Below are 13,996 nucleotides of genomic sequence, written 5' to 3'. Positions count from 1 at the left end.
CTTAGATAGCCGCTAGTGGCTTCCTTTCCTTTTTTAGGATTCCTCCAGGCTTGATATCTTTTTTTTTTTTTTTTTTTTTTTTTTTTTCTTGTTTGGGCCTCAGAAATTTTAGGAGCATTTTAGGCCTTGCCTTGGTTTGGGTTACTCAGGAAGCAGACCCTGGGACAAGGACTGGCATACAAGTGGTTTATTTGGGAAGTGCTCCCAGGAAGCCCTAGAAGGAAGAGAGGGGAGTGAAACAGGGAAGGGAGGCAGCTGATGAAGGAAGCACTGTCTCGCAAGTTACTAGTGAGGGTCACTGGCGCTCCCTGTCACTGGGGATGGAGAAGCAGCGGGGCACTGTCAGCAAGAGTTTATCCACCAGTTCCCCTCAGCTGACGGTGGGGGGTTCCTCCCAGTGGAATACATTCTCCTGCACCAGCCCTGAGATGGGGCAGGGGCCGGCCCTCTAGAGGAAAGTTAGAGATCTCCCTGTCACTGAAATGATAGGCCCTGGGGGTGAGGTGGGGTTCCCACATTATCTCCTCCAGGCTTTTCCTGCCAGTGGCTCTCCTTAGAGGCCCCCTGGGTGTGCCACCTTCCTGAGGCTTCTCTGGCAAAGAGTCTAGACTCAGAACCCCTTTTAATAATAATTAGTAATAATAATGACAATGACATCACCACCACACGTAGAATACACTTAATCTCACAACTACCTTGCCAAATATAAACAAAGCAGGAAAGTCATCACTTTCATCTTATAGACAAGGAAACTAGAGCTCAGACAGGGTGTCCCAGCTTCTCTTACATACGTAACAGTTTGTTAAGTAACTCAAGGCCAGAAGGACAGAGTCTGGGGGATGCTCTGGCCTAATTTTAGGAGCTCTCTGTGCCACATGGACCACCTATCCTCAGGGGTTGGTGACTCACAGTCACACCCCTCAGAGCTCTGAGCAGGGTCAATATCTACACCACTGCCCAACCACGGGACCCCAGGCAAGCCACTCAGCCTCCCTAAGGTCAGTTTGCTTAAGGGTAAAATGGGGAGAATAATACCTGCCCTGAGTGAAATAACACGAGAACGTGTCCAGTATGGAGCCAGCACATATCCAATAGGTGCCCGACAACAGCTGCCGTGACAGCCATGGGCAGCATGCCTGCCAGCACCACCGTTATCCAGCAGCAGCAGCAGCACGGCCATCAACAAAACAATGGTTCGGAATCTCTGCACTCCGAATTTCAACTCCATTCCCTTCCCCATTTCTTCTCCAACCTCTGGCCTCCCCACCTTTGCACACAACATAGAAGGATTTGCCACAGTGGTAGGGGGAGACAGGAAATGTGGACGTAGGTAGATGGGGTTGAGACTGGCAGGAGAGAATGAACTTAAGGGAGTCCCACTCTGTTCCTCTTCCCCCACCTCCACCAGTGGCTATGACAGCCAATCAGGACCAAATCCCCAGGGAAGGAGGGTCTGTCCCAAGGGGGTGGGAGGCACGACTCTGACCCACAGAGGGCGGAGGTTGCGGGGGGGAGGCGGGGGGTGGGGGGTGGGGGAGCGGGGCGGGTACCCACAAGGTGTCTAGACCAAACCAACCTCCGCCTTGGCCCAGGTGTCGCTGGGATGCTGGGCTGGCCCGGGAATTTCCAGGGAGGAGGGGAGGACGCAGGTGAGCCCCCACAGGGCCAGGTGGGCCGGGTCTGACTAGCTCTGGCTCGCTGCAGTGATCACCCTCCTCATCTTCCTGCGGCGGCGGCTCCGGAAGCAGGCCCGCGCCCACGGCAAGAGCGTGCCCGAGATCCACGAGCAGCTGGTCACCTATGACGAGGAGGGCGGAGGCGAGATGGACACCACCAGCTACGACGTGTCGGTGCTCAACTCGGTGCGGCAGGGCGGGGCCAAGCCCCCGCGGCCCACGCTGGAGGCGCGGCCGTCCGTCTACGCGCAGGTGCAGAAGCCTCCGCGGCACGGCGCGGTGCACGGCGGGCCGGGGGAGATGGCCGCCATGATCGAGGTGAAGAAGGACGAGGCCGACCACGACGGCGCAGGCCCGCCCTACGACACGCTGCACATCTACGGCTACGAGGGCTCTGAGTCCATCGCCGAGTCCCTCAGCTCTCTGGGCACCGATTCATCCGACTCGGACGTCGATTACGACTTCCTCAACGACTGGGGCCCCAGGTTCAAGATGCTGGCGGAGCTGTACCGCTCAGACCCCCAGGTGGAGCTGGTGTACTAGGGAGACGTGGGCCTCCAGGTCTGGGGACCCAAACCTCTGCAGCGCGGGCCAGTCGGACAACAGGCACTGAGCCCGCAAATTGTAGCACTGACACCCTAGCCCAGCAGCCCTTCCTCGTGGGTCCCAGAGACTTCACCACCTCGGGTAGCAAACTCCAGGTCCCTGAAATGTCCAGGAACATACTTCAAGTGATAGCTACCCCCTAAACTCTGGAAGATCCAGGCTGGTGTTCTGTCTCGGCTTGGACATCCATAACCCTGTCACCTGGGACCACGGGTCCTACTCAAAGACTTGCTGTGGCTCCTTAAAGCAGCTTATGGTTCAAAAGCCAAGGGGAGATCTTCCCCAACCCCCCCCCCCCCTTCCCCCGGTAAGGTTGGTGAGATCCTGGTGCCTGTCTGCCTGGAGCAAAGGGCATGGCCTGTGGGGCAAGACTCTCTGCAGCCCAGTCCCACCAGAGACTGGAACCATCCATCATGCCAGCCCTGCTTCAACTTCCTCATGCTCTCCCAAGTCCCCACCACTCCCAGCCTCTCCCCAGTTCTGTCAAGAAGGATGAGTGGGTCCCTTGACAGCTACCAAACTTGGGTCCTGAGGTGACCTCGCTGGCCTACCACACCTGTAACTGCTGTACTGAGCACTGAAAATTCAACCAAAGTCAGGAAAACGGCTTGTTGAACTTTGACGCAACTGTGAATCCATCCTGGAGGGACAGTGGAGACCAAGTGTGACAGATCATATGCTGAGGGCCACCTGCACACCCACACCCTTGGGAGAGGGCCTGGAGTAGCTGTGACCCCAATTTGAGTCTCATCGACACCCCATCAGTTTTGCCTGGGAAGTGGAGCAGATGTTCCCCAGAGCAGAAGACCTCTCCCCTTATCTTCCTTGCCCAGTCACTCCTTCACGCTCTTTCTCTCTCTCTCTCTCTCCATCTACTCCTTATCTCTTGACTTGAAGGCCCTCAAGATGTGACCCTCAGCAACTCTGGTCAAAGTCCAAACCCAAACATGACTGCACAACAGAACTGTGCCATTTGCCTTTACGCACCTCGTTTGTTGCCACATCTCAGGAAACCCTGGCAGGGCCTCATCCCTCGGGCACACCCTGCCTTGCCCATGCCCTGTGGTCATCTGTGCATCTCCCACTTTCAGCCAAATCTGGAACATTCCACTGCAAACACACCCTGGGGAAGTGGCATCACTCAACGGGAGAGGGCAGGAAAGGAGGCAAACTCTCCAATTCACACTTGGTCATGGACTGAGGTTCCCCTCAGGGCAAGGGCCCTCACACTTCAGGAGACTGTAGATAACACTTGACTTTTTTTTAAACCAATAACTACTATATATATATATATATATATATATATATATATATACATATATATGTATATATATATATTTTACTAATAATACTTACATATTTCTAGCTCTCACAAACATATAGAATAAAGGTTTTTGCATAATAAGTGGGTTGCTATTTAGGTTAACAATTTTAATTCAGATTTTTTAGTTGGATGAACAAATTCCTGTAACCTTCTTTTTCCTATCATTGTAGTTATTGCTCTAGTGATAATAACTATATATTGGCCACACTGGTGCATGGGACGTACTGTATTTTTTTATACCTAAATAAAGAAAATTCTTGAAATCCTTTTATTTCTAGAGCTGAATAAGCTCATGTGAAACACATACACACATACACATTATCACCACCACCACCATCATCAAAAAAGGAACCCAGGGTGCAAGGGGATGTTTGCAATTAGGATTTCAGAGACACTCACTCTGTATTGCAGCAAAGAATAATAACAGACACCTAATCCAACCCCCTTTCCTCCCAGAGCCCAATGCCTTCACTTGGCGTCTGTACATGCCTCCCAGTCCCACCTCCACCCTACACAGTAGGCAGGGCCTGTGGAAGCTGGAGCTGCCACACCATTTCCATGATGGGGTTAGTGAGAGTCATCAGCAGTGAGGGAAGAAGTCAACCTCTAATTGGCTGATTGACAGGAGTGAACAGGTGGCACTTTATTGGGGGTGTCTGGGCCCAATATTGGGGTCCTGCCTTGAAAACCTCACAATCAAAATGAGAAGAAACGTCCTTGTCAGACTCAGGTCTTGAATTGAGGAAGTGGGGGTTGAAGTTCACTTCATCAAGGCCTCTGCTCCTTGACCCCTACCAGCGGGGATTCCTGGGGATTATTTCTTCCAGGGATGGTATTTTGTAAACCGTGCTCTGGATAAACGCTAGTTCCTGGAGCTCTCAGGGGTCAAGTTGTCCTAATTCCAATTTTGCTCTAACTTCCTTTGTGATTGCCTTTTTGATCCATTGGTTATTTGGAATGCATTATTTAATTTTCACATATTTGTGAATTTTTCAAATTTCCTGCTATTATTGATTTCTAATTTCATTCCCTCATGTTAAGAGAACATAATTTTCATGATTTCAGTCCTTATAAATTTATTGAGGCTTGTTTTATGCCTTAACATGTTTCATCCTGTGCAATATTCTGTGCACCTGAGAGGAATGTGTATTCTGCTGCTGGTAGTGGAGTATTCTGTAGCTGTTAGATGTACCAGTTTATAGTGTTGTTCAAGTCTTTTTCCCCTCACTGATCTTCTGTCTAGTTATATATAGTCTATCCATTACTGAAAGTGGGGTGCTGAAATCACCCAACTATTATTGTTGAGCTGTCTGTTTCTCCCTTCAATTCTGTCAGTTTTTGCTCCATGTATTTTGAGTCTCTATTGTTAGGAATGTAAAGGTTTCTAGCTGTTATATCATCCTGAAGGATTGACGCATTTAGCGTTGTAAAACGTACTTTTGTATCTGGTAACAATTTTTATCAGTCTATTTTGTCTAATATTAGTATAGTCACTCCAGCTCTCTTTGGTTAGTTTACATAGGATATCTTTTTCCATCCTTTTACTTTCAACCAATATGTGTCTTTTAATACAAAGTGTGTCTTCTGTGGACAAAGTATAGTTGGATCATGGCAATTTATCCATCTTACCAATCTCTGCTTTTTGGTTGGCATGTTTAATCCTTTATATTTAATGTAATTACTGATAAGGTAGGATATATGCCTGCTATTTCCTTTTTTTTTCTATGTCTTACATCTTTTTTGTTTCTCTGTTGCCCCATTACTGCCTTCTGTCATGTTAAAGAGGTATTTTCTAGTGTACCATTTTAATTCTCTTGTCATTTTTTTACCTTTTTAAAAATTTCTTTAGTGGTTCCCCCTGAGGATTATATTTAAAATCTTAAAACAATTCAGTTAGAATTTTTACCAACTTCAATACTGTACGAAACTTTGCTCCTATATAGCTCCGCTCCCTCTCCCCTCCTTTGCACTGTCCATTGTTATACATATTACATTTTTATGCATCATATGCCCATCAACATAGATTTATAGTTCTTGCTTTAGGCAGTTGTCTTTTAGATCATAGAGGAGGGGGAAAGTTACAAACAAAAATATATATATTTAAATTTTTATATCTACCTATACAGTTACCTTTACTGGTGATCTTTATTTCTTCATATGGTTTCAAGTTACTGTCTGTGTCTTTTCATTTCAGTGTGAATGACTCTCCTTAATAATTTTTTTCTTAATAAATTTCTTAATGTTTATTTATTTTGAGAGACAGTATAAGCAGGGGAGGGGCAGAGAGAGAGAGAGAGAGAGAGAGAAAGAATCCCAAGCAGGCTCCATACTCAGAGCAGGGCTCAATCCCACAAACTGCAAGGTCATGATCTGAGCCAAAACCAAGAGTCAGACATTCAACTGACTGAGTCATCTAGGTGCCCCTCTCCTTAGTAATTCTTGTGGGGAAAGTCTGGTAGTGAGAAATTCTCTCATTTTGTTTATCTGGGAATTAACTTGTCCTTTATTTTTCCAAAATATAGAATTCTTGACTGATAGCCTTTTTCTTTCAGCACTGTGAATGTCACCCCACTGCCTTCTGGCCTCCCTGGCTTGATGAAAAATTGGCTGTTAATCTTATTAAGGAAACTCTGCATCTGATAAATCAAATCATTTCTCTCTTACTTAAGGCTTTCAATAGTCCCTCTGTCTTTAATCTTCCATAGTTCCATTATGATATGTCTAGGATAAATCCTAGGACTGTATCTTACTTGGAGTTCCTTGAACTTATTGGATGTGTAGATTAATATTTTTATCAAATTTGAAAGTTTGGGGCCATTATCTCTTCAGATATTCTTTCTGCCTCTTTCTTTCTTCTCTGGGACTCTCATTATGCATATAGAGTATGTTTACTGGTGTCCAATAGCTATCTAAGGCTCTATTGATTTTCTTCAGTCTTTTTGTTGTTGTTGTTCCTCAGACTAGATCATCTCAATTGACCTATATTCAAGTTTACTGATCTTTCTTTAACTCACATCTGCTCTTGAGCTCTTCTCAATTTTTCATTTGTTTATTATATTTGCAACTCCAGAGTTTCTATTTGTTTTTTTTTTTAATATTTATTTTTGAGAGGAGGGGAGGGGCAGAGAGAGAGGGAGACAGAATCCAAAGCAGGCTCCAGGCTCTGAGCTGTCAGCACAGAGCCCGATGTGGGGCTTGAACTCACCAAGGTAAGATCATGACCTGAACCAAAGTCAGGCGCTTAACTGACTGAGCCACCCAGGTGCCCCTTGGTTTTTTTGTTTGTTTGTTTGTTTGTTTGTTTTAATAATTTCTACCTCTTTACTGATTATTCTCTTTGGTGAGACCTAATCTTCACATTTTTCTTTAGTCTTTAGACATGGTTTCCTTTAGTTCTTTGAATATATTTTATTTTTTTTTTTAAACAGAGAAGGGCTTGCTTTTATTTTTTTTTTTTTATTTTTTTTTTCAACGTTTATTTATTTTTGGGACAGAGAGAGACAGAGCATGAACGGGGGAGGGGCAGAGAGAGAGGGAGACACAGAATCGGAAGCAGGCTCCAGGCTCTGAGCCATCAGCCCAGAGCCTGACACGGGGCTCGAACTCATGGACCGCGAGATCGTGACCTGGCTGAAGTCGGACGCTTAACCGACTGCGCCACCCAGGCGCCCCCTTTGAATATATTTTAAATAACTGGATTAAACTCTCTCTAGTAAGTCCAACATCTGGGTTTCTTCAGGGATAGTTTCTATCAATTACTATTTTTCCTATGACTGGGCCATACTTTATGGTTTCCTTGTATGTCTCATAATTTTTTTTCTAAAGTTGGATTTTTTTTTAATTTTTAACACTTATTTTATTTATTTTTGAGAGACAGAGTGCAAGATGGGGAGGGGCAGAGAGAGAGGGAGACAGAATTTATTTTTGAGAGACAGAGTGCAAGATGGGGAGGGGCAGAGAGAGAGGGAGACAGAACTTGAAGCAGGCTCCAGGCTCTGAGCTGTCATCCCAGAGCTCGATGCAGGACTTAAACCCACTAACTGCAAGATTATGAACTGAGCCAAAGTCGGATGCTTAAGTGACTGAGCCATCCAGGTGCCCCAGAAAGTTGGATAGTTTAAATAATACAGTGTGGCAACTGTGGAAACCACACCCCCTTGACCTCCAAGGTTTCTTGTTTTTGGTTTTTGTTGGTGCTGCAGTTTGGTTAGTGGCTTTCCTAAACTAATGCTCTAAAAGTTGTACTGTTTGTTGTGTGTGGTCACTGAAGCCTCTGCTTAATGGTAGTCAGGCAGTGAGTGGTCAGATACCCTCCTTAAATGCCTGGAACCAATAAATTTCTCAGCACTTGCTAAAAGCCTCTGTGTTTATGTTGTAAAACTCCTTCAAAGTTCAGGCAGGCAGTTTACAACTGATTAGCCTTCCCTTTCTGATTGCACAGAGCCTTAAAATCAGCCAGAAGTGAGAACTTAGGGTTCCCCCGGCCTTTCCTGGGCATGTGCAGAGCCCTACACAAGTGAGTGGCCTTATAGATTTCCAGGAACATGCCAAAGTTTTTCAGAGCATTCTGTGGATAGCTCATTCCCCAACTTTTCCTTTTAAGATTTTTGGTCAGTTGCTTGTTTGTCCCAGCTGTTATCACCACCTCAGGCAGCTGTGATGTTAAAAGATTATCGCTGATTGTTTTCAACAAATGCCCTCAGGAAGAAAAAAGCTGTTTGCACTGAGCAAATTTCAAGTCAGGTGAAATAAAAGCAAGCTTTCAAATGAGGCCTTCTAGGGACCACCAGACAGGTCAAATAATGACAGTTACCTGAGAATTGGGCTTTGGAGGAGCTCTAACACTGTTCTGCCCCTTCCAGCTGCTATGCTGCTGATTTTCACTCTGATTGTGGGGCTATTGGGTTTCAACGCCACCGTAGGGCTGAAGAGAGGGGAATGGAGCTAGGGTAAGTTAAAACACCACAAAGATAGTTGTTTTTACCAAGACTGAGCTGCTTCTCTTGAATAAATACTCCCAGAATTGTTGAAAGACCTTGGTTAATTTTCAGAGTTCCTAAAAAGTTGATTTGGGCAATTTTTTCCAGTGTTCTCATCACTTTTATGGAAGACAGGATTCCTTATTCTGTCATTGCTGTCAGTGTCAACCACCCCACCACCACCACCACCCCGGCTGGTTTTTGAGCTCAGTTTTCTTACCTGTCTACTATCCAAATTCAGGGGCCTGCCCTTTGAACTCACAGTTGCCCAACCCCTGGAGCTCATGAGATCTGTACACTACCTTTTCCTCTAAGAAGACTCCCAGGCTTCAAGTTACCTCCAGATCAGGCAGTTCCTATTCCTCCAACCCTCCAGTGGTGGGGCCTGGCTCTGAGCTCTCAGCCACTCTAGCCACCTCCTCTCTTTGGTCCTGTTTACCCTGAGTTTGGAGGAGTGATCTTTGTGAAGGCAGGAGGCTTGCCTCTGAATTTGCAACCTCTGGTGGACACCACAGCAGGGCAAAAACCCAGTACTCCCTGGATTCTGCTAACCACACTACACATACTTGCTCCTGCCAACCCTAGGCCTCGGACCTGGCGAAAGTGGGCAGAAGCAAGAGAGGCTCAGAGCCCTTCCCTTACCCCAGGTCGAATCTGAGTCTGACATGGCCTTCCTCATTTCACAGAAGACTAAAGTGAGGCCCAGAAAGGGGTGCAATGTGACCAAAGCCACACAGCAAGTTAGAAACTAGAGCTAGAACCCGCCTCCTGACTCCTCCAAAACTGTGAACCTGCAGACTTCCCCAGTCCTGGGCGCTGAAGGCTGGACCAGGAAGCACTATCCAGGTCTATTGAGCTGGTCATGGAAAAAAATGACCACTTAGGGGCACACGACACAAACAAATGTTCAGCAGCAACCCCAGTACAGCGCACCCAGGTATCTTGATGTGAACCATAGGGTCTGAGAGTTCTGGCCCTTGACAGAGAACCTGGATCACAGAGACACCCAAAAAGTACAGTCCCACAACCCATGTTAGGCTCCCACTCCATCCCTCCCCTCAAGCCAGGCTCTGATGTGGGAGAGTCAAGGACCTAGTTCTCCACCTTCCCAAGGAAATAGGACACGTACAGCTTCCAGCAGTCCTATTGCACAGAGAATCTCAACCCACAGGAAGATGCTAGCCCTGGCTGAAACAGCCTTGGTCTTGTAAGGGTCACAGTACACTGCATAATTCCTCCAGGGCACCAGGGACCCCTCCGTCAGGGTCCACACCCAGCCCTCCTGCTCTGCCCTGACCTTTCACTAAACCAATCCTGGAGCACAGACTCTGGGCCACAAACAGCAGCCATCCCTGAGTGCCCTGGTTCCAGATACCTCCCAGGTCAAGAATACTTACAACAAATCCTACTGTCCTCAAGGTGTTGAACTGAGTCTCTGATCCTCACAGCCAAAACCCTAGTCCACCCAGCAATCTCCCTTCCAAATATTAGCCAAGATGCACACATAGGGTGCCACAGTGTTAATTTCTGGTTATATACAAGGCAAAAAATTGGAAACAATGGAAATACCCAACAAGAGATTAGTTAGGTAAATTATGGAAGATCCAGTATTAAAAAAAATACTGGACAGCCATTAAGAGTCATGTTGTCACATAGTGATCTTGAACTGAACTCAAAGTCAAGCAAAAAGGCAGAATCCAATGCATTATTTATAGTCAGGTCCCAATTTTTTTTTTTTTTACTAGTAGATATTCACCTCCAGGTTTTGGAATTATGAGTAATTTTTTTTCTTCTTAATTCTTTGTTTTCCTAATTTTCTATATCAGCATGCAATATGCTTATAATCAGAAAAGATGTCACTTTAATGTTCATTTGCAAACACTTTCTTCTAATTGCAGATATAATAAGCAGTTTATCTCCAAATATCATTATTTACCATTGAGTTTTTGTTTTAAAAAAATGTTTGAGGGGCACCTGGGTGGCGCAGTCGGTTAAGCGTCCGACTTCAGCCAGGTCACGATCTCGCGGTCCGTGAGTTCGAGCCCCGCGTTGGGCTCTGGGCTGATGGCTCAGAGCCTGGAGCCTGCTTCCGATTCTGTGTCTCCCTCTCTCTCTGCCCCTCCCCCGTTCATGCTCTGTCTCTCTCTGTCCCAAAAATAAATAAACATTGAAAAAAAATTTAAAAAAAATGTTTGAGTTTACTACTATTAAAGCAACACTTTTTGTTTTTTAAATTAGCCAAACTGCTTTAAAAACCATTGCTTTTGAACCAGACAAAACTATTGCTGGAAGGTTTATTAATTTTATTGGATTTTTTTTTTTTTTTTGGAAGCATTTATTTGAACTTGGCCATGTGGGACCTGCACCTCTTAGCTTTTGGAGTTTTTTAACACCAAATTTCTAGCAACTTTCTGGATCACAGCAATTACAGTCCATAAATGAGGAAAACCTGGTTTTCCAGTCAGGTGATCCTCGTGATTCTGCAATGCATAGAAATACCCTACAATACTCTTTCTCAGAGATATAAGAAAAAAAGTTGGGACCAACTTTCCACAGCCCATCCAAAAACCACCTGGGGATGTCTGGGAGAGCTGAGTGTGCACCAACACCCAAGAATTTCACACGACTTTGCAATGTGCTTTTCTGGCTTGGGGTGTTTAAAGCGCAATTAACTTATTGCGCTCCTGAGTAATGGTTGCTGGAGGGATGTTTAATGATGTTGCGCAGGAAGCTGTGCAAGGGAGTTTTGTTTACTGATGGGACTCTGAGCAGGAAGTGAGTCTTCCTATCAAAGGGAAAAAAACAGAAGTCTACCTTTGGATTCAAGAAAATAGGGAAGGCTTTTTCTGACTGAGCATAAGGAGACCTTCAGGCATAGAGTGCTCTGCAGGGGAAAGAAAAGCCCCACCTGGGGCATCATATAAAGCAGCTAACATTTTGCAGAGCACACAGAAGAATGAAAAGTGATCTGGGGCTTTTCTCTCTCTCTCTCTCTCTCTCTCTCTCTCTCTCTCTCTCTCTCTTAAATAATTCTGGTACAGACATATAATGAATACTACCAAGTAACAAAAAGGAAGGAAAAATTGATACGTACAACAACTTGAACAGATCTCAGATGCATTATGCTAACTAGAAGAGGATAGACTCCAAAGACTACATATTGTATGATTTCATTTATACGACATCTGACAAAGGCAAAACTAGAGCAAGAGAGAACAGATCAGGATTTCCAGGAGTTGGCAAGGGAGGAGGATTTGAATAACAAAGAGAGGTTGCATGAGGGACACTTTTGGGGTAATGAGACTGTATCTTATTTGTGGCAGTGGCTAAACAAGTCTATGTATCTGTCAAAATCTTAGAATTCTACTCTCCCCAAAAAGTGAATGTTATTGTATGTAAATAGAAATTAAAAAAAAAAAAAAAAAAAAAAAACAGGGGAGGTTGGGTGGCCCAGTCGGTTAAGCATCCAACTTTGGCTCGGGTCACAATCTCGCAGTCCGTGAGTTCAAGCCCCACATTGGGCTCTGTGCTGACAGCACAGAACCTGGAGCCTGCTTCAAGTTCTGTGTCTCCCTCTCTCTGCCACTCCCCCATTTACTCTCTCTCTCTCTCTCTCTCTCTCTCTCAAAAATAAATAATCATTAAAAAATTAACAATTTTTTTAAATGGAGAGATTTTCCATCAGGATCTCATTTTAAAAGTGGTTGGTTATTGGTCATGTCATTGGTACACAAGGCCCAAGTGCATGTACTTACTGACTTGTTCATTCTCTCTTTCAAAAGGATCTGTTGAACACTGTGCTAATGGACAAATTCCCTTGATTCTATTCCTGATGTCTCCTGAAGTCCTCTCCTCTAAACTGTCCCAGGCTTAGTTGGGGCCCTCTTCATTCTGTACTATAGTACTCCCAAATTTTCCAATTGCTCTCCCTATCTCTAGCCTCAGCCCCTACCAGCCATTCTCCTGCCATCACTGAAATTATTTTTCTAAAATGCAACTAATATCTTGCACTTCTTTATTTTAAACTCCTCAACAGAATTTTTCAAATTTTCCATGGCTCTCTGTTGTCAGATCACAGAGTCCAAACTCTTCAGCCTGGTACCCAAGGCCCTGAATGATCTAGCTTCTCCTTAACATTTTAAACTCTTTATTGTCATATCTGCCCTCATGCCAAACACTGTCATTTTTTTATAATGTTATTTATTTATTTATTTATTTATTTATTTATTTATGAGATTGAGAGAGAGAATCAGAGTGTGATCAGGGAAGGGAAGGAGAGAGAGGGAGACACAGAATCTGAAGCAGGTTCCAGGCTCCAGGCTCTGAGCCTATTTTATTGGTCAAAATATGCACTGCCCCTCTCTGTGGGGAGGATTACACATCCCTAACCCACTGATATCAAGCTTGGCCAGGTGATTTTTTTTTTGAAATTTATTGTCAAAAAAAAATGAAATTTATTGTCAAATTGGTTTCCATATGGCCAGCTGACTTAATTTGTTAAATAAAATATGGGTGAAAGAGACCCTTGCCACTTTGGAGCACAACTCTGAGAACCAGTTCATGTTTCCACCATTCTGTTCTCTCTGCCATAAGCAATGAACATAGAGCATCAGTGAAAAATAAACCTTCATTTTGGCAAGCTGCTGAGATTTATTACCACAGCATAACTTAGCCTAAGCTGACTAAAGCACTTCATTAAAACATAACTTAAGCTGAGGCACTCCATAACTGTTCATTTTGTAACCCCTATGCATAGTACAGACACATGGCTGGCGTTTGGTACATATTTGCTGAATGAATGGATATGGTCAGTGAAGGAATGAACACATGACCTCTGGGCCTTTGCACATGTTGCACTCTCAGTAAAGAGTAGACCACCTCTGCTTCTTCACTTGCCCAACTCCTCCCCAAGTCAAACCTCAAAGATACCCTCTTCCAAGAAGACTTCCCTACCCATTGCTCTCCCCTCCCTAAGAAATATGTGTATATTTCTGCTTCCATAATAACTGTCCATCTTCTTGCCCCGATTTAAGACCCTTAAGCAAGGCCAGATACCCCTCACTTTGGTGGCCCTGTGCCCAGCACACAGCCTGTCCCACAGCAAACGGGTGGATGAATGAAGAAAGGAGTGAAGGAGTAGGGAGCTTTCTACTCCTTCAGTCAGTCACAGCTTTCTCCACTTCAGGACTTTTGCACATGCTGTTACCCTTCCTGGAAGATCAGTCCCGTCCCTATTTGCTAGCCTAACCCTTCTAAAACCTTTAGGGTCACCTGCCCCATCCATTGCACATCCCTATCACAGTTAAGTCATTCACTCCCCCTTGTTCCCACAAACTTAATACATCCCTTCAACACAGCCCTTATCACATGGCACTGAGATCTCCTGTGGTCTGTCTGTCCCTATGAGCGGT

At 45.0% G+C, this 13,996-nt stretch overlaps 1 protein-coding gene across 2 annotated transcripts in view; it reads left to right on the top strand.

The window, feature by feature from the left end:
• The window catches only part of CDH5 (cadherin 5), a 34,133-nt gene extending 30,509 nt beyond the window's left edge, over nt 1–3,624 (top strand). For both annotated transcript variants that reach the window (XM_047835335.1, XM_047835334.1), the window contains one exon: nt 1,705–3,624. In XM_047835335.1, coding sequence (XP_047691291.1) covers nt 1,705–2,219 — 515 coding nt within the window. In that variant the 3' untranslated portion in view covers nt 2,220–3,624. The remainder of the gene's footprint in view (nt 1–1,704) is intronic.
• Nucleotides 3,625–13,996: the final 10,372 nt, after the last annotated feature.

This window comes from Prionailurus viverrinus, chromosome E2 (assembly GCF_022837055.1).
Source record: "Prionailurus viverrinus isolate Anna chromosome E2, UM_Priviv_1.0, whole genome shotgun sequence".
Classification (NCBI taxonomy): domain Eukaryota; kingdom Metazoa; phylum Chordata; class Mammalia; order Carnivora; family Felidae; genus Prionailurus; species Prionailurus viverrinus.
Note: the sequence above shows the minus strand (reverse complement) of the source record. Positions and strands in the feature narration are given on the sequence as shown.